At 42.5% G+C, this 21,357-nt stretch overlaps 1 protein-coding gene across 3 annotated transcripts in view; it reads right to left on the bottom strand.

Annotated features, from left to right (window-relative positions):
• Lcch3 (Ligand-gated chloride channel homolog 3) overlaps nucleotides 1-2,381 on the bottom strand; it is a 159,106-nt gene extending 156,725 nt beyond the window's left edge. For all 3 annotated transcript variants that reach the window (XR_011702829.1, XM_071596730.1, XM_071596729.1), the window contains exon 1: nucleotides 1,486-2,381. Coding sequence is in view for 2 of the 3 variants with exons in the window: in XM_071596730.1 (XP_071452831.1) it covers nucleotides 1,486-1,574 (89 nt within the window). In the remaining variant the exon portion in view is untranslated. The remainder of the gene's footprint in view (nucleotides 1-1,485) is intronic.
• Nucleotides 2,382-21,357: the final 18,976 nt, after the last annotated feature.

A 21,357-nucleotide genomic window follows, 5' to 3' on the forward strand; every position in this document is an offset into this window, starting at 1 on the left:
CTAATGCCAGAGAAATAAGCCTTAAATTGCTCAATCAGGATAGCTTAGCCCGATATTGATTTATCTCACGAGCGTCGCCAGCTGTCACTATTCAATGCATAGTTGGCTTGAGTTTTTCCTGGGAGTTTGTATGAAGGAGGAACATGACCTCTCTTTGTGATAAATGAGCATAAAAAACGAGAACTTGTATTATAACGTGAAAAGTAATGACACTCGAGATTCTCATCAGTTAATTATTTTCACATATGAGTATTATGATACATATCTTCCCCCTTATTATTGAAGAACGTGCTTAAGCTAAAATTTTTAGAATTAGTGTGCAATTGGAGTTGGATAGCTAAATATTAATAGAGAATTTGAAGCGTTTTCTGTAGCATTAAAGATAAATAAAAGGAAGCTTATCTTTCATTTTTTTAGGTGGCAATGTATCACATGATCTTTCCTAGGATTAATAATATTGCCATTAACTAATGTAATAAATGAATTAGAATTTCATTGTGATGTGCAAACATAAATTAGCTCCTGAATCTATAGAAATAACACATTGAATTTTACGTTAACATATAATGAAATACTGTGGAAGAAACCTTGCATTTTAGTTACTCTTTTAAGATTCATTCACATCACACTCAGGGGATCAAAGATCACATGCTGTTGGTTAGCAATTGAGTTTTGGAAATTATTAATGAAAATCTTCAGTTTCTTGGTGCTCATAATAGTCACATTTTCATAATAATAATGTGATTTGGCTTCAATGAACGTTTGGTGCAAAATTGATAACGTTAGGGATAGTTTATTATATCAATTTTAACTGTAACACACCCCCATACTATTTAAAAAACTTATACCAGTATACACGGAAACCGATGTTGCTAAAATCACATAAACGTGCGTAAGGAGTAGTTTAAATTAAAACTACATACAAACCCTTGATGTTTCAAATCAAACTTGTACGACAAAGGGTGAGAATTATTCTTCTCCCACTCTTCCAGCGTGAGAACAAGACGATCGCTTTTCTCATAAAACCGTACGTACCCAATGATCTCGGGAATAATATTTAAAGGGTAAACCCGCAATGTTTTGTTTCCAATTATTCAGGAGTTTTCAAGGAAAATATATCAATAATTTCCATCTGACTAGTGCTAGGAAAAACTACCCACTCGGGGTCAAGAATTTGAATATTTCTACACAGCTCGTTAGCGGGAGCACAAGGAAATATTCGAGGGGAGATGTGCAAACGGGATTCTCGGCAGCTCCGGCCTCTGCTCCCGACAAATTTTCGTCGGCACAGCTCGGGGTAGGATGAGTGTGACATAAATCGACTACCTCACGTACGAAAAATGTTTGGAATGGGAAATATGAAACCTTTGAGCCCTCATGCGATAGGGAGATATTGTGGGAGTGGCGGAAAGGTGCACGGAAGTTGGGTAGAGGGGTTGGGGGTAAGCGAAGGGGAAAGAGAGACAAGAACGCTTTATCACTTACCTGGATGCCAAATTGGTGGCCGAGAGGGAGAGTAAAAGGGAGAGCAGAAGTCTGCAAGGTGACCACCACCACGACACTTCCACCGCCATCTCGTCCTTATATCACATCCCTCCTCCTCCGTCTCCACCCCTCCACACAGTCTGTCCCTCCTCCCCCCGGGACCTTGTCCTCTTGCCGCCGGCCAAGCGGGGATCCGGCCGCCTTCACAACCACAACAATAACGACGACGATGATGATGACCAAGGTGACCTAAGTCTCCCCGTCGCACGACGGGCCTCGTGTCCCAGCAACATCATCACACCGGACTTCATTTGGTGGGCTCCGGGGGGGCGCGGGAGGGGAGAATGGAGAATACGGGGGTGGAGGAGACGGCTGTGGCCGTCAACCGGGGGGTGACACCATGCCGTCGGGTCGCACCACACGGCGGCCGAGGCATACGGGGCGAAGAGGGGGAGGGAGAGAAGGAAGCGTGCGGCGAAATCGGGCTCTTCACCCTCGCACACTCTCTCCACCGATTGCCGGATCAGCTGCCCTATTCCCACCGCGGTCTGGCTTGGAGACGGCCCTGGGGAAGACGGTCGTCCCTTCGCCGACGAGCGGCTAACCTCACTCCCGCTTGTGAGAGAGCGGGCGTCCTCCGCTTGCTCTCCGCGCGCCTCCTGCTCGCCTCGTGCGGCTCAGGGGTCGAGTCTCGCCGCGACTCCGCGGGGACGGCGTCGCGGCGGCGCGTCCCAGGGGGGCGGAGGGGGGTGTCCGTCCGTCGTCGACGGAGAGAGTCACCTCTGACACTGCCTCCTCCACACCCTTGGGGGGGGGGAGGGGTGACTTATGGGGGGGTACAAACCAACACGCAAAAAAAACACACACACGGCGCACCAAACCACCACCACCACCGCTACCACCACCGGCACAAGGGATGCCTATGCACCCTCCCACCTACCACCCCTGCTTACCTTCACCCCCTCTCCCCCCTTCTTACTACCTCCCTCCCCCCCGTCCGATTTACTCCCTACTCGCCCCTCCTCCCATTCTGTGTAGTTGCATTAATATTATTGTTGATGTTGTTATAATCAACGTTCCCTTCTTCTTCCTTCCCGATTGCCTCCACGCGCACGGCTCCTTGTCTTCCTTTCTCTCGCTTTCTCTCTCTCTCTCTCTCTCTCCTTCCTCTGCTATCCTTCCCTGCTTCTCCTCCCCTCTCCTTCTCTGTCCACCAATCCTCCCCTCTCCACTCCCACACACACACACGTCTTCCTCCCTCCACGTCCCTTCTCCTTTTTCGACCTCTCCCCACTTTTCTCACTTTTCCCACCCCCTCTCTCCCTCCCCGTCTACTTCTTTCTCTCTCTCTCCCTTTTCCTACCTCGCTCCGTCGCTCGCCCGCGTAATTTTCCTTCCTCTATTTCGGAGTCCCCCCGAAATTTCGTGAGCCTCTCCTCCCGTGCGGTAGATGGCCCCGCTTCCTTCTGGAGCGGCGAACTCCCCTTTCCCCTCTTTCTCTCTCTCTCTCACTTTACCCCTCCCCTACTTCCTCATCTCAACCCCTCCTTCCCGATCTCCCATTGGCTAAAATGCACGAGGGGGAGGGAGGTTCTTCCCTCCCCCCTTTAATACTCCTTCCCCCATTCCTTCTCCTTCTCGCTCCCTCCTCTCTCGCTCCTTTTCCTTTGCTCTCTCTTAATCTCTCTCTCTCCCTCCTCTCTTCCTCAGTCTTCACCGGGTGTCCCTCTTCTCTTCCTCGCGGTTACGCGCTCTTTCACCCGCTAATACCGGGTTTTCCTATTCCGTCCGCCTTGTCTTGCGCGGAGTTAGGGACGTAATGCGCTCGAACGGACGGCCGCTCTTCTCACTCGTCAAGTACGTAATCGCACACCCGCGTCCTCCCCACACGACCTCTCACCTCTCTTCTCCCTCCGTCTCTTCCCTTCCATCTCCCTTTGCCCTTTGCCCAAATCGTCGCCGCGTTCTCCTCCGTTGCCGCCGAAAAAGTTATCCGCTCTTCTTCGCCCTCACTTCTCTCACTTTCCCCGGTCGACCGACAGAGGGACGAGGCCCTTCAACGGTCTGCGGAGGAGGGGGGGAGGGCAAGGTGGGTGGGGATGGAGTGGGGGCGGAAGGGGGAGGTTGACTCGAAGCCGCGAGAGAGATAGATAGCGAGGGAGAGAGAGAGAGAGAGAGCCCCCCATCCCCCCCTAATACTTCGTTCTCCCCTTCCCCTCAACCTCATCACCTCTCATCCCACTCCACTTCCCTTAAATACTCCCCCCGCCTGAATATCCACGCATGCGCATTTCACCGGAGTTACGCGGGTATGCCTAACTACGCCACCGTGAAGGGGACTGACGCTCGCGCCCCGTCGCGGCGAGAAGGGAGACATCTAGCGGAGGATCGTTGGAAGTAGGTCGCCTCCAGTGTCAAATTGTTTTTTTAGCTCCTCAATGTTTATTTATTTCAATCCATTGCAAAATAAATTTTATTTAGTTTCTTCAAAAGTAATATTCTCGAGGGGAAAAATTACTGGGCATTACACAAGTATATTCGTTCTTTCTATCCTTTTCTCGCACACATGCGCTTGCCATCATTCTCTTCCTCCATATCCCCTTAAAAAAACCCTCCCACTCTATCCAGATGCTGAAGAGGCTGTCCTAATCAAAGGCTTACCATTTTGGAGTACTTCCGTTGGACGCTCAAGTGGGGGTGAGAAATGGGCACGGATTGGTAGACGCCCGACAGGTAATGGAGATAGGCCGGGGGAGCTGGGTTTAGGGACCCATCGGTTCCGTCCGAGATAGAGAAAAGAACTCCGGGCGTCTTAGAGAAGAGCGGATGAGAAGTGGGGTGGAGGGTGAGAGAAAAGTTGGGGGTGGGTAATCGGTGGGGATGTAGGGGTCTGGAGGGAGAGGAGGGAGAATATGGAGGAGGTGGACGAGGAGTCCTGTGTATTCGGCCGAAAGAGTTGACAGTCTCCCCCTCGTGTGTTTCGGGAAGATGGGCGGGCGACCTGCCCATCCTCTGTCTCTTCTTCCCAGAGAGGAAAAAAGGTCATCCACCGACACCCCTACCACGTTTTATTCCCTTTATTTTAAATAAAACGTCCCACCTCCTCCTTCACGGGTTCACTTTACGGTGGCAGGTCACAAATCTGGAAAAAAAGAACACATTCATTGAAAGCATTTCTATTAGCCATAAAGAATTAATTCCGTTTGAGAAGTTTTATTAATACTATGAATTGCTTGGAAACTTTTCTAATGCTAAAAAAGAATTCATCAGTATTTCAATCTTAAGTGTGTTTATTGCAACCTTCCAGTCACCTCTATTCAGGGTTAATTTCCTCACCTCCTGATAGATTCTCCGTTTTACTGTATGCCTACTTAATTTACCCCATGTGCTTGTTTGTTGGTCTTTTATTACGGGATCTACCCTTCAATTTTCCCTTCTTCATATTATGTTTCTGACCAATCAATTTTTGCCTCATGATGTGTCCAATTGATCTACTTCTTCTTTGCCATAGAGTTCTCCCCATATGATCTGTCGTCTTCGGGTCTCCAGTATATTTACTCATTCCTCATTCTGTCTGTCCATTTAATCCTCAGTATTCTCCTCTTCAACGCCATGTTCCAAAGGCTATTCTACTTTTCTTCACTGGTCCACTTTTACAATGCTCCATTTTTTCTTATCCGTAGAGTTCCAAGCTCGAAACACCCGAGCGTTTTGACTAACTGCTTTCGTGATTGAAACCTAAAGTGTTTTATGAAAATGGTAGTTTCCACCTGTTTACTAACGGCTTCTTCAAAGCTTGAACTATTCTTTGCTTTATGTTAGGGGAAATTCTTACATCTAAAGTTTTACCGCGGCTGAAATAGGTGAAGGAATGCACCCGCTCCAGTTTCACTCCTCGAATTTTTATATCTGCCCTCAGCTCCTCTCTTACATTTAAAAAGATTTCATTTTAATTCTAGTAGATGCCCATATTATATTCCTAAATTGCTTATTTTATAGCATTTAGAGTTACTTGTAGGTAGTTCCTCTCGCGTTTCTACTATTACTGTAATGTCATCTGCGAACCGGAAGAAGTTGATTTCATCGCCAATCATCTTGGCTCCTTGAATGCCCTATTCTTATGCTTTTTCTATTGCCTCCTCTTTTGATATACGTTTGGTACTGCTGGCAAGATGTTGCATTTTTACCGAACTAATAAAATGGTTGCGTATATTTTTAACCCTCTCCATAGCTTAGAATACTGTTTAAGATATTTGATCAATAAAAAATCGGATGTAGGCACTCAATTGCATTGAATCAGGCGTGATGTTGTCGTAGGCGGACATGATTGATTCGGTGCATATAATTATGAACGTTAAATCGGTCATGAAAACTGATAGCTTAAACCCACGGCTTAGAGACAAGTTCAATACGCTGGTATTTTTTCCAATTGTTTTATTAATTTTCCGTATGTGTGTCTATGGAGATAGATATATATTATTAGTTCCCATTGTTCGTTTTGATGTGATGGAAAAAGTTCAGGATAGAAAACAGTTTTCAGCACTTGCCACAACAAAAATTTTAATTAAATTTTCCATTTGTAAATCCTGCATTTTGCTCTCGTCAAAAAGCTCTCAAAGCCATTGGTGAAAATTATAATTTGTACAACGGTTTTACAGTAGATTAGATTACAAATTTATCGAGGACAAATATAGGAATTGATTTTTTTTTAACTTGTATTCTCGTGCAAAATTTCGTATAAAAGTGAAGATATCATAAAAAACCCGTATCATTTAGTTGTTTATAAAATGTAGTCGTATTACTTGAACACGTTGTTATATTTTTCAGGAAATTTAGCACAATAATCAAGGAATGTGAGGAGCACTGGAAAACCCACGTTTCTTGCCTCATGGCCTAGCAACCTTATGGAGACGTCACATTTTTGTAAACTTTATTTGAATTATCTTTACCTTGAGAGAAAAAGCCCGAAATTGGGTATTTATGAATCATAAGATATCGCACAACATTAAGTGTGCTCCTCAAAAAACGGACCAAGTTTTAAAAAAAAGTCACAACCCTCGTATTGACTCTTCTTTCCCGTAAACTTATTCCCTCTTGCCCTCTTTCTTTCCTTGCCCTTGCCCTCTTTAATTTTCTTAGCCTTCAATAAAAGAGGGCACCATAGAATAGTAAACTCTTCTCCAAGTCCTCCTGCTTTCTTCCTGCCTTCATTCCATCAAATGTGCTCATATTATCCCCCCATCCCTACCTCGCTTGCATCGTTTTTTACCTTTTAGCACATATTTTGAGGGAAATTTTGAGTCAAAGTATTGTATTTGTGTAGATTCGACCGCGGAGATAAAATAAGATGAATAGGCATGACCACGTGGCAGATCCAAGCACTCGTTCTTCCCTCGCGCTATATGCAATCATAGCGAAATTGAAACCAATGGAATGTATATATTAATGCAAAAAACTAATTACAATTAAATCCTTCACCACAGGTCTATACGGCAACTTGCTGGTTATTGTGTAGATGTGCGCAGATTTCATTACGAATATGAATGAGTTCCAAGTATTCGATTCACCCATCACTATTTCCCACACTTCTCCTAGATCAGTGGGCTCCTCGTCTCTTAATAAGTTAAAGTCATCAGTTATTAATATTAATAATACAACAATTGATCTATGAGGATGACGAAATCATCGGCCGCATTTGACAATACAAGTGATAAGTATTATAAAAATTTGAATGAGGAAAGGTAGATAATATTTAAGTAATTAGGGCTCACTAGCGAAGGTTGTAAGAAAAAGATAATTATGCGAAGTTCAAAATAATTTCTTATTCTTTTCGTCACAAAATAGACGGCAGGTTCCGAAGGCCAGATGAGATATTTTATATGTGATTCCCTCTAGTCTACTATTGATCAAATTACTGACCTTATTATCTGACCACTGTCCAACGCCTTCAGTTTAACCCTTGTCACTGTGTGATTTATTCAATCCATTATGATAAATTGAAACTACTTGATATATGTTCAAACTTCCTTTATTTAACCGACCATAGTTTTCAGCCTCTTTGGCCATTATCTATAGGATGGTATACAGTGCCGAAACCGGTGAAAAAAAAGAAGGGTGGAAATTTACCGAGTGATTTTCAACTATCATAATTCACGTACAATACATCTATTTCCAACAAGTAATGCTCGATCCTTTATGATTTCTTAAAATCCCCCAATTCCTCATTTACGTTACGTCTCCTAGATAAAATCAGGAAATTTTACATTCTGAATGGTAAATAATTTTTTTTCCTCTCGTGATTCTTAGTAATTTTTATTTCAGGTTTTGTTACTGGGGCACGTAACTAGGTGCTGAAAAATACACAGGATTCCTGTTTTAGATACTGGCACCTTGGTTTTCCTACCAAGGATATTGTTGCCCTAGTTACTGCTTCCAAGATTCTCCGATCTTGTTCTATTGTACCAGGTACCAAATCCCGAATTCATTTGTAAACTTTGGTACTAGGCGTTATTTGGTGTACGCGGACAGTGCGTAACCGTCCGTTTTCTACATTTGCATGATATATCGCCCAAAATACCGAACTGCATTGCCAATTTAGTAAGACATGCGGTGGTTATGGGATTGTTGGTGCGTATAGGATTTGCGTTCCTGCGTGCCGCCGTTATCGAAGAAGGCTGCGCGTCGCAACGCGACAAAACCTAAGAAGCCTTCGACCACAGATCAGCCGGTTTTTCCATTGGGGAAATCAAGATCCACTACAAAGGCTTTATTTTTTATCCAAGCACCCTCCAAGCCACCCACTACTAAGGTTTGTGGCAGGGGGTGAGTACACACTAGACTAATTTTTACCCGAATATTACCCTACTGGGGTCCGACAGTGTTATTCTCTTCCCTTATCGTTTGTGGAAAAAATGACATTTTAAATCTATCTGATCTACGCTGGATCTCCGTAATTTTATTAAAATTACAAGCGTTCTCGGTGGCCATGGTGCCGAAACTGTGAAAAGTTATTGAAATTTCAACTTTATGGTGCATATAACTTTTACAGAAAATTATTAAGAGAATTTAAAACTTTTACTTTCACCGGTTTAGCGATTGTCTGGTTTCATTCTCTAGTTACGTACCAAGGAACGGATAACTAGTGACCTTGAACAAGATATCAACTCCAGTTATTAAATGAATAAATTATTGACGCCTTTGTCGCTCATAAACCTTCTAAAATTTGTATTATTATTTATTATATTGTAAAATTATATTCGTCGCCATCGATTCGTCTTTTCCCTCACCACAGCAACATGGTTGGTAGTTTTAAATGTGTAAAATTGATTCGCCTTCCAACATGAGCCAAGATGAAAGGCCATTCGATGAAAATCTATCACTTACGAGTAGCACACTAGTGCATCCACTTTGGTGTTAACATAGGAAATAACACTAAAATGTCCCAAAGACGATACATCTGCATACAGATTTGCTGTGTTTCCAAATTTTCTGCTCTCCTAGGCCCCCATTGGAACGAATTTCGATACAAAATTCTCGACATTAAGGAGAGTTTCCATGGGAGCGCCTTTTAGGAAATAAGCGGGGGATATAATTCAACGGTGTTGTCCCTTGTTCACGTTTCTCCTCTCCTTCCCTCGTCCACTTTCTCCTTTTCTCCGACGCCCCTCGACCTTTCATTCCTCCCCTCTCCATCCCTCTCTCGTCTAAACCCACCCTTCTCGCCTCTCCCAACTCCCCGATCTCGCCCATGTTATATATCGCAACGCCGAGTGCACCAGTTGAGAGGAGAGTGAGTGACATCGAGGGCCTACCAAACGTGCGCTGTCCCTCCCGCCAATCTCCCCCACCTCATCTCTTTCCCCCCATTTTTACCCCCTCCACCCTGCTCAACCCCCCTCTTCATCCCTCCCTCCCTACGCCCCCTGCCGCGTGTGACATCCGACTCACGGCAACCCTGCTGACGTGCCAGGGGTGGTCTATTGTTCCCTCTGCGGGCCGAATTGAAATTATGAAAAGTTTTTAAAAAAATATATAAATATGGAAACAAAGAGCTTTTGTGATACCGCGAAATTATATGCGGAACAGATAGATTTAATTCCTTAAAAAAAGGGGGGGAGAAATGGTTATGTCCCATTCTTTTTCGGACTTTTTCCTCGCGAGTCACCTAAGTTATGCCGGTTTTTAGATGTTATGAATAGCACGAGAAAGGGATGGAATGAATTTTTTTATGTTTTTAGCTTGACCAAAGGTCTTTGCTTGGCTTTGTGGGTCGAATGAACAGGATGAAACTGTCCACTCTGTCTTGAGGTATCTTTTGAGCCTTTTGAGCGTTGTTTGAATGAAATATCTTACCTACAGCTCACGTACAGCTACAAAATAACCCACAAGCCTCCACAGAGGCGTTTGGTGAGGGTAAAAGGGCATCAATCGTTCATGAACAAATGTTAATTCATAAATTCGTTAGATTATGTGATTTTTCACATCCACAAACACTCCAACATACGCAAATATGCATAAAATACTATTTAAATTCCTTGTACATCATTTAATAATTGACTGAAATAATTTAAATTTTAAATAAAAAAAATATTACTTGTTTAATATTTGGCTTCAGTTTTGTTACAATTGAGCTTTGTGCTAGGGTAGAACAAGTGCCTTAATCTGTCTGTGACTGTGTCTATTTTTCTCTTATTTTATATCGGTGGCCGTAATACGTAAGTTGTTGCGAGCAAGGTAGCAGTGTCATGGCACTATTAGAATAATTGAGATGGGAGTCACTAGTTGACAGTAGGCTTGAATAAAGGTTAAATTTGATGCGTAAATTTGAGGCAGGTTAGTTTTCTGAGGATGTTAAAGACATATTATAGACACCCACTGATTACGGTAAATCATCGACGTAAAATCAAGGAGATTTATTGCAGAACGGATAAATTTAAAATGTCGTTTTTTACTCGAACCATTACAGATCATAATATATATGGCAGCAATCGCATAGGAGATAATTAGAATTGGTAGGGTATATATATATATATATATATATATATGTCAATATCCAGCACGTTATTATTTTTAATTAATAAACTCATATTTTTAACAGTTCTACAGTACAATTTGAATCTACGTATCCTTTGTTATTCAATAGTGTTGCGTCTAAGTATTTTCTTTCGTTTGATTAAAATTTTTCGAGTGCATGATTGGACCAACGTGTATTTAGAGGTGGCATAATTGCGATTGAGCATATATGGCTGGTGACCTAACACCCCCCGCCAAACGCCCTTGCGTCGGCTTGAAGAGTGTTGTGTGGTTATAGATTAATACTTCCCTCTGTGTTGCAAGGGAATTAGGTGTTCTGAATCTTTCTAAAAGCACACTATCTTGTGTGCTTCCTCCGCGAATCAAGGGACGCACGGTCTAAGTGGTCCACTATACTGATTACGCTTACTCTTTTATCATAGCAAATCAATGGAATTTTCTCTGAACCTTTTCCAATTTTTAAATTTACGTAAAATATCCCATAGATCTAAAACAATTACCACGCATTTCAAGTCCTTTTCATTATCTTACTTTTCTTTCCTTTCATTTTCAGGTTTGTCCTCCATTGAGGTAATATTAATGGCTTATTTTGATGAACTTGATTAATTAATTAGAAAAGGACTATTTCACATTCTTATCCTTTTGTCCTTTCATCGTCGATTTCAGTAATTTATACTCGCACATCATTCTACAGTTATATAATTTTTAGTCATATATATATTTGTTATTAATATTTTCATATATTCGATCGATATATCAAGTTGCAAGGTTGCTCACAATTCACCCTACTGTTCATTTTACGTGCGAAGAGTTCCTGTCAAAAACTCATGAATAGAATATAATCTTACCGATGAGTATATATTATAAAGAGTGGAAAAAAATTAGGCAAAAGTGACCGTCTGGATAATGGCCCAAAAGTTGGCCACCGTCGTCCGAAAATTACCTAGGATAATGACGCCTAAATTTAGATAAATACACGTATTTATTCGGACGAAATTGAAACCATTAGGTCCCTTCTTCTATTTAACCCTTCGTCAAGTATGCAAGAACAATAATGATAGAAAAATATAAAGCGTTAAATAAAAGAGAAAAAGGTGAAATAATACCTATAATAAAAGAAATAAGTACTAGAAGTAATTTTGTGGGAAAAACCTAGGGAGTTAAAACATGAAGACCCTAGTAAAAATCCACGCAGGAAAACACCCACAGAGAAGGGGGGTGTGAAAAACCTGCGAAAACCTTGAAAGTTAGTAAAAATAATAATAAAATAAAATATAATTAAAGTATAATAAAAAGATACAATAGTGTGAGATACAGTACAACACAACATGGTAATGCATGTACAATACGATATACAATGGAGTAAAGTACAATGAATACGTATGCATATACAGGCATACATAATAAAATAGAATAAGATATCATGTTTTAAAGAAGGTTTAGTTGATGGTAAGGGAAGGTACAAGTAAATTCCTCGTAAAGAGGAATTGAGATGATATATGTCTGCATGGTAGTAGATTTATCGAGAAGTGTTTTCGTAATTTAGAATCATTTAATTGAGTGACTGGCAATTCCCAATGTCCTTAGGCAAAGTGTTCCAGAGTCTACAGCCTATTACATGAAAAGATTTGCTGTGCGTCACTGTGTCGTGTCGAGGTATTAAATAGATATTATTTCCCCTGGTGCTGGCACTGTGCATAGTGTTAATGAGGACAAGTTTATCAGATAAGTACTTATGCAGATAATATTTTTTGTTATGAAAGAGATGTGAGGGTATATGCATACTCCGCCTATCTTCAAGTTTTAGCCATTTAAGTTAGCAATAGATTTAAGAAGATGATCAAGAAATTACGAATATCGTCCGACCTTTATGGTCTAATTCGTTTCTTCACTAATTTTTTTCGCTCGACTTAAATACCGCGGACGGCAAAGGAAGATATTTGAAGGTGTGAGAACAGGACGTTGTCTCTCGGGTGGGATATACGGGGGAGGGGTAGACGCCGAGGTAGGACGGGGATGGGAGAAGAGAGAGGTGGGCGTAGGAGATGCCATGTCCCTCGAACCAAACTCCACCTTTTGTCGAGGGAGAGCGAAAGAATTGTCACCTATTTATAGGCACCAGATACACGCTTGAAAAGAGATTTATTCTAGGTCAGAGAAGAATAGGCTCGGCCCAACTATTTTCGTTGCTTGCCTTTAAACCGTGGGAATGCGGAACGGCCGGGGGAGGGGAAGGGTGAGGCCCAAAGGGGAGGGAGAAAATGGGGGTGTGAGCCTTCCTGAAAGAGATTCCTCTGCTTAGATCAGGGTGTGGAAAAAATGAAGGTCGAAAAGCGGTGTCTCTCGTTTCGAAATGTTTTTCGGTGGAATTTCACCCCTAACTAAGAGTAGTTTTTGTGAATGGAATCTATTATATGGAGTCTACGACATATATTCAAAGGGAATTATTACAGCTGCTAATAGGTTAGCTTTGGAAGGAGAATATTTGTTTGACAGGTGGAATGGTGCCGTTCTGCTCGTTTCAAAAATAAAATTGTAAGCCAAATTTCTCCTTCCCTGTTTTAAAAGAAAAAATAATTCTCTATCGTTTGACTCGCGAGGTTTGCCTTTAGCAGGTTAGTTATAATAGAAGAAAACTTAGTAGTTTTATTATGTTCAAACTCATTCCACTGGTAAAAGAATATGAAACAACCAAGGTTTACCAAATCCATTGGAAATTGATGAATTGAAATTCTGAGATGTTAATAATGTTGATTTTTTTGCAATGACAGCTTTTTCTTACAACTAAAAGGCTTAAATTGTGGGAATTCATTGATAAATAGCTTCAATAGCCAACTTTAGGTAATCGATCTGGGTTTACCCATAACGTGCGTCTAAAAATATTTCAATCCCCCATTATTCAGTAAATTCCAACATTTTCAGTGCTTCTCAATCCATGATCATCAAATTAAATTTTTTAATGAGAGTTTTTAGGCAAAACACTTGATGACAGACACGAAGACTATTAAAATTTTACTTTTACTCTTATTAAAGATTTACTTCCGACTAGTTTTGATGCACTACATGAAAACGATCATAAATACAACTTCCACTCCAAAATGCTACACGTCGAAGGGAAAGGGAATAAACTAGACGCCCTACAACAATAAGAATTAATTCAACAAATGATCCAAAGTGACCAGTTGTTTAATGACAATTTGTTTAAGCCTCAATCCCCATTACTTTGAATAACATTCAATTGAATCTTCTCTCACCTGTCGCTACAAGAAACGTATATCCACCCCCTCTTTATTCCTGTTTCATCCCATCCCTCAAAACAGCGTTATCTCGAAGACTTACAAAAACTGGGGTTTACCCCGCCGGAGGACGGATTTTTCTTCCCACTCCTCCACCACGGACAGACCCTTCCTTGAAACCAGCCATTCTCACAGACGCTTAATCTCAAGCCGACGTAGGAGGACACTAAACTCCCAATAACCACAACCGCGGAGTGAATCACCTCTCGGCACCCGGATGATCCCCAACGAAAGAGACCGATCGGACAACGCACCCAAGCCAACATCCCGGGACACCACCACCCTTCTCCACACATTGTGGGTTGACTGGACAATGAACACCAGAAGAAATCCAGATGAAAGTAGAGGACCGTCTCATCGCAACCAACTGAGTTCTCCGTATTCCTTTGTCTCTTCCTCTACACACCAACTTTTACCTGTTGTTTTCTGCCATCTCAAAGAGCTTCTCTTTTTCTCATTCGTCTCTGCCGCAACCCCTCCCAGCACGTAGAGACATCCTGGTTTCCCCACCTCCTATATTTAATTTCTATATTGGACTCCGTGCAGTGAGAGCTTCACTTGTAAATGATGTAGTGCATCGCAACTAGTCGTGAGTAAATCTTTATTAAGTGGAAAATTGTAACAGTCTTCGTCTCTATTATTATGAAACAGTTCCACCACATCACACCTGAATCTGTAATTTATAATACAATATACTCTTATTACACTTTTTTATTTGTACATGTCACGGTGGAGAAGTAGTATCTTTTTGTTTCCTGAAACTCACGGTGTCATCGTTCCTTCTAGTTGATCCTGATGTTCCATTATCCAGAGATAAACTTTCTATTTTAATTTACACTGTTGTCAGTTATTAAAAATTAATTATTAAACCATCATTTTGCTGTGAACCAAAAGGCTAAAAAAATAGATAAATTTGACAAATGGCGAATTAAATGAATGTTCGTAAAGTATCGCTAGTGAATGCAGCGTATAGCGTTTTTTATTGCACTCTAAGTATTACCCTAAGGTTCAGACACGTGCATAAATTTAGACGCATACCGAGGAAAAGAGGGATTTTTAGCATTTTTCTTTAGTTGACAGTTCAAAATTAAGATAAAACTTTGAGAAACAAAATTCATAAGAATAAGTAGAAGAGGAGAACGACTTGTCGGAGGAGACATGTTGAAAGCAGAAGTTGAGTGAAGAAATTGTTCGTGGACGTACGTCATGGAGTAGAATGAATTTTTGAGGAGTATGACTGAAGATAAAAATGTAAGTGTGAGCTATTAGGAAGAGGAAAGAAAATGGAGAAACTCAGTAATAAAATACGTTTTATCCTACTTATTTATGAAAAAGGGAACCTAGCTTAGCTAAGACTCTCGCAGCAAAAAAAAATACTGACTTCCAATAAAAACTCAAACGTATTTTAATAATTACATTTAGGATACCACAGGCATATACCTTAGTCATAATTTATGTATTTTAAGCCGGGTATAATATTCAAATAACTGCGGGAGATGTGCGACAGTAAATCAATGGAGTTATTCGTTTATATGTTTCAAAACGGACCAATTTCAAAGGATAAATATCATTCGCCTTGACAGAGATCCCTGTCTAGGCGAATTATTTTTAACCTTCCGAATTGGTACATTTTATAGATATGATACATAAACCGAATTATATACGAGGAGACATCGTAAAATTTTAATTATTATTAAAAATAACAAAGAGAGAAACCCCATTTTATTTTTTATTCTTAAGACTTTTACATATTCCATCCAAAGTTATCCATTTGCTCCAAAGTTTCTCGACCTTTCGAAGGCCATCATTGGACAACTCAGCAAATTGCGTCGGAAACCATTTTCCACCTCTTGAATGACGCCATTTACATTGCCAAGTCTCCAACGTCGCAGTGGTTTTTTTGAGTTATATGAATAAGAAAAAGTCGCTTGGGGCGAGATCAGGAGTATCAGGCAAACGTGTAACATTTCAATGTCATATCGCTTTGATTCCTCAACCTCGCCTCGAAATGAGTGAGCGAGTGCATTGTCAGCAAGAAGACGGATTTCTTTGGTCATCATAAAGCACGGTTCTTTTTTCAGAGGATCACGCAAATTGTTCAGAACTGTGCTGTAACAGGAACCATTGATGGTCTGACCCATCTCCAGGTAATATGTTAAGATGACTCCACGACAGTCCCAAAAAAAAGGCAGCATGATCTTACCTGCAAACCTCTGCGCCTTAGCCTTATTGGGGGGGGGTGTGTCACTGTCTTTCCACTCCTAATCCATCGATTTGGCCTCAGAATCATATTGATAGATCTAAGATTCATCCATTTTTACCAAGTGACCTGAAAGTCCTCTTTGCCGTGATTCAAAAGATTTAACCACTCCCTTGACAGGTTTGCTGTGCGCCGTTTTTGCTTCTGAAAAATATTCAGTAGACGTGGAACCCAGTGAGCTGGCACTTTTGACATGTGTAGTTCTTCGTGAATAATTTTCCACACACTGCCATCACTAAGATCAGTCTCATTTATGATCATTTTGATGGTTTATTTTCCACCAAACAACCGTTTCATATGACGGGCTATCATTTCTATAAACAGCCATCATTTTATCGTCGATTTGACGGGAAGTGTAGCCTTTCTAACGAAGGAGCTTAGTCACCCTGCGAGCCGCTACTACTGAACACTCGAGTTTACTCCACTCCGATACCCTTATTATGGCACCGAAATATATTTGATAGATTTGTCAACAATGATAAAGTAAAAGTAAGAGAGATAGACAGCGTCACAGACAGGTGCTAACACTCTGCTCTTTCCTCACGCGATATGTATTAATACTAACGAAGTTTTATTCAAGCACCGGAATATTTAAAAAAACTGAACGATTTTACGTAAACATGACGTCAAACACAGTAGTAGCAGTATTTAGGGGAGGCGACCGACAGCTGAGCTCATTTGCGCCATAGGGGATGGATAAGAAAGGATGAAGGGTGGAGATAAACCCGGCGTCGGCATTAGCCTAGTCTTAACGAAAGGTGCCAAGAGGTCCGCAGCTTAACGTCCCATCTGACGGACGGCGTACTCATTCAAAGTGCCCTCCACAAAGCACCTTAAGTATGGATCGAGATACCTCTGAAAAATATTCAACACCGCTGGGAGTTGAACCTGTGACCTCAGGGTGGGAAGCCGGTACGATAGCCACCTCACCATCTCGATCCCTGACGTCAAAAACTCCTGTTTGATTCGTATAGGTATGTATTGGTGTATTTGCGTATGAAAAATGACGCACATGTAGGGATCCATGTTTGTGAATGAGTCCTTTGGGTCCGTGAGAGAACCTTCTCTTCCCCCTACGGCGAATTGCGAGGAATTGCGTAAATGTAGTCCTAGATTTCCGTCCCTTGTGACGATTCTTGTCATCCCTCACCCCTTTTATAGCCCGCGTGGTCACCAGCTGTGGACCAAAGGGATGCTTTTGGATCACGAGTCGGGGGAAGGTTTTAGAATGGAAGAGAGATATGAACAAGAGGGGTGAGGATGGTTAAGAGAGGACGAAATATCTCGTGGATAGTTAAATGTGACGGCACGAGGGGCGTGAATCGGCCACGAGGAATGTTGAATGAAGACGGACAGGACATGGTTCTCCACTTTCTCTTTCATCAGCTCCACCCCTCACCCCCAACCCTCATTCTCCTCCAATTTCCTCCCACTCTCTTCCCTCCTTCTCTCACACTCTTGTTCTCTTCCCTCTCCGCTTTCCTTTGACTCACGTAATCGGATTAAGGTGGTCACGCTCGGCGGCTCGACTAGACTTAATTCGGTTCAATTCCAGCAGCAGCAGTCACTTGCGAACGTTTGTATTCAACTACTACACAATGCCCCGAAGGCACCTGAAAAGGCGTATGAAGGGTGTGTTTGGGTACCAGCCATACATGCACAAATATTAGTGCATGCATGCATATATATAAGGTAAAGAGATTGGAACATATATAAAAGACAAGCACAAGAGCATCGGGTCCGACAAGTAGGAGGGTCAGTGGCTCAAGTCCCGGTCAAGGAAATATTTTTGCGCTTTTGATCGGTTCGATTCGGCCTTCCCCACCGTTCCTGTGGTTCCTATCCCTTTTCCTTTTATCTATAGCAATGTGAATGAATATTTGCGCGGCATTTGGCGGATTTTCGTGTTTGAATGTGTATGTACATATGCATATACACATTCAATTCATATATGGACGGCACAATAGAATATAGAAATAAAATAGTAACACTTAAAAGGACACTCACATTGTAAATTTAAAAGCTTTTGGCCTTCTCCGAGGCCTTCTTCAGAGCAGGAAGGAAAACTTCAATATTTCTTTATATATATGTATGTATATATATATATATATATATATATATATATATATATATATATATATATATATTAATATATATATATATATATATATTTTTTTTTAAGGTAATCTACCGGTTAAGGTAGGTTTTTGGATGGACACAACTACCAAACAAATATTTTATTACTCCTAACAAAACACAAAATCCATCATCCTACTCTATATCAGGTCCCTCTTCATCTCTGAGTACTTTCTTCCTCCCTTCATTCCGTCCAACATCCCTATCCTGTTCCTTCCCTTTCCTCTTTTGCCCAACATTCTACCCTCTATCACAGTCTTCACTGCCGGTCAACACCCCCTTCATCCACTTTTCCTGCCTCCATAAGATTTCTCCCAGCAAACCCCTCTCTTCGCCCACCATACCAAGTACTTCCTCGTTTGTTTTCTTCTCTGTCCATTTCACCTTCTCCATTCTTCTCCATACCCACATTTCAAAAGCCTCCAATCTACGTCTATCCTCCTGCTTTAATGACCACGTTTCCGCACCGTACATAGCTACGCTCCATATAAAAGTTTTTACGAGTCTTTTCTTAACATCCTTACTCAAAGTCCCTGTCATCAACTCCCTCCTCATTGTGAAAGCCTCTTTGCCAAGCGCAATTCTTCTCCTTATGTCCCTACTACTTTGACCGTGTTGGTCCAAAACACTACCGAGATACGTAAACTGTTCTACCTGCTCTATTTTTTGCCCTCCTATTTTAATGTTAAGCTTGCCCTTTTTCTTTCTAGAAAATCGCATAACCTTTGTTTTATTAATATTGATTCTCATCCCATACCTGTCGCACTGAATTTCCAATTCACTCAGCAATGCTTGCAGCCCCTTGGCTGACTGACAAACTAAAGCTTGGTCATCAGCAAACGTAACTGATTTTACGAATTCCCCGCCCACTTTCATTCCTACCTCCAGTTCTTCCCATGCCTCTTTTATCATTTCCTCTGCATACAGGTTGAACAGCAACGGTGATAATGTGCAACCCTGCCTTACACCCCTTCCTAACACTGCCCATCCTGACTCCCTGTTTCCCACCCGCACCTGAGCAGTCTGAGACATGTACAGGTTGCGGATTAGCCTCCTTTCCCTCCAATCTATTCCTATTTTCTGCAGAATACTCATTAGTTTTTCCCAATTCACTCTATCAAACGCTTTTTCGAAATCTACGAAACAGGCAAATACCTCCTGGTTGTGTTCTATATTCCTCTCGATTAATAATCTCATTACTGCAATGGCATCACGCGTACCTCTCCCCTTCCTAAACCCAAACTGATCGTCCCCTAAGTAATCATTTGCCCTACTCTCTATCCTTTTGTTTATGATCCTGAGAACAACTTTAGCTGCGTGGGATATCAAACTAATTGTCCTATAGTCCTCACATGACGTGGCCTTTACCATTTTCCGAATAGGAACTAAAACTGATCTCACAAAGTCTTCCGGCCAGATGGAGAGGTGGAGAGAAATCTCCCACGTTGTCAGGCATTACAATTCCTCCCCACTTAGAGTAGCCTAGGCCCTTTTTCAGCTGGAAGAGCTACTTCTGTGTCCAGGCTTGCAATTGGTCGCTTTTAGCGGTCCCATGGCTAAACCTGTATTTCCGCGACCCTTGGGACAAGAGAAGCCTCCGATTCTGCTGATCTGCCAAAGAATTTCCTGGAAATTCTCCACAGAATGACGTCTAGGGGTTCATAATTCCCGTTTTCTTGCATGTCGATACTGTGGACAGAAAAGTCGTAGCCCAGGATTCACCGAAGAGCAGAGTTTTTGCACCACTTGAATACCAGCGAGACTCTTTCGCGACACTCCTGACCATACCGGTGCTGCGTACGTGATGACAGGCAGCATGCACGCACGCTACTGTCGACGCTTCGTGTACATACTCAGGACAAAAGGGTGAATAATCGGCCGGAGCCAATCCAGCGCCGCTTATGCCTTCATACAAACACGAAGCATTTGGGAATTCCAAAGGAATTTCCGCTCCATCAGCACTCCGAGGTAGAGAACATCGGATTCCCGCAGTAGGGTGACTCCTTCCACCGATAGGTTCACTCCTGGCGGTTCTCCTTTGCCTGTTTAAAGGACGATCGCCTTCCACTTCTGGGCGTTGACCGCAAAGCGCCATCGGCGGTACCATTGTGGTAACTCGCCGACGGCGCCCTGAAGTCTCCACACCGCGGTCTTCTTGTGTCAAGATCGGCACAGGAGTGCCGCGTCGTTGGTGTACAAGGACAGGATTTCAACATTCCCACGACATTTTAGGATGTCGTGAGAATAGATGTTCTAAAGAAATGGCCCAAGTACAGATCCCTGGGGTACACTGCCAGAGATCCGGTACACCCCTGGCACAGTGAAAGCTCTGTTCTTTAAGTAGGAGTGAACCAGCTTGGTTGCCCAAGACGGGAAGTGGAGTCATCTCATCTTCAGCAGGAGAGCCTGATGCCAGACATGGTCGAATACCATGCTGACGTCGAAAAATGACCCGGCAGCAACCATCTTCCTGTTGAAGGCGTCCGTGATAAAGCCACTGTTCTCACCAGCTGATACACTGTTGAATGCTGCGCGTGGAAGTCAAACTCCTCCTCCAGAAGGATGCCATTATCCCGGACGAAGTAAGCTAACGGCTACTTAAGTAGTCACTCGAATACCTTGCCGAAGTCGTCAAGCAGGGAAATGGGTCGAAAGTCTCCGTGACCCACTTCCAATTTCTGCGACTCCGGGAGACACACGATTATCGCTCTCTTTCAAGTTGTCGGGAAGTGTGATGTCCTGATGCAATCATTAAAAATGGTTGTCAGGTATGCCGCCGCCGTATTTGGAAGCTCTCGGATGATCACATTTGGAATGCTGTCACCACCGGGAGCCTTCCTCAAATGGAGGCGACGTATTACCCCTATGACATCCTTCTGCCATAACTCTGGGACGTCCGTGATGTCTCCAGCTTCAGCGTTCCCTGCATTTTCGGACGCCGCGATCTCCCTCTCTGTTTCGAAAGAATCAGCATTCCCAGGATTTGGCGAGAAGCTGCGGGCGAGGTATTTCGCGAGCATTCCCGCCATTTCCCTTTGGGAGCGCGCCACCTCTCTCCCGTCGACGGCGATGGAATCTGACCTCCGGATTCCATCGTCGAAGTCTCCTAGGATGATGGCGGGGCCGCTCTCTCCGATAAGGCTCATG

The sequence above is a fragment of the Hetaerina americana genome, unplaced genomic scaffold, assembly GCF_022747635.1.
Source record: "Hetaerina americana unplaced genomic scaffold, ioHetAmer1.1.p SCAF_8, whole genome shotgun sequence".
Taxonomy (NCBI): domain Eukaryota; kingdom Metazoa; phylum Arthropoda; class Insecta; order Odonata; family Calopterygidae; genus Hetaerina; species Hetaerina americana.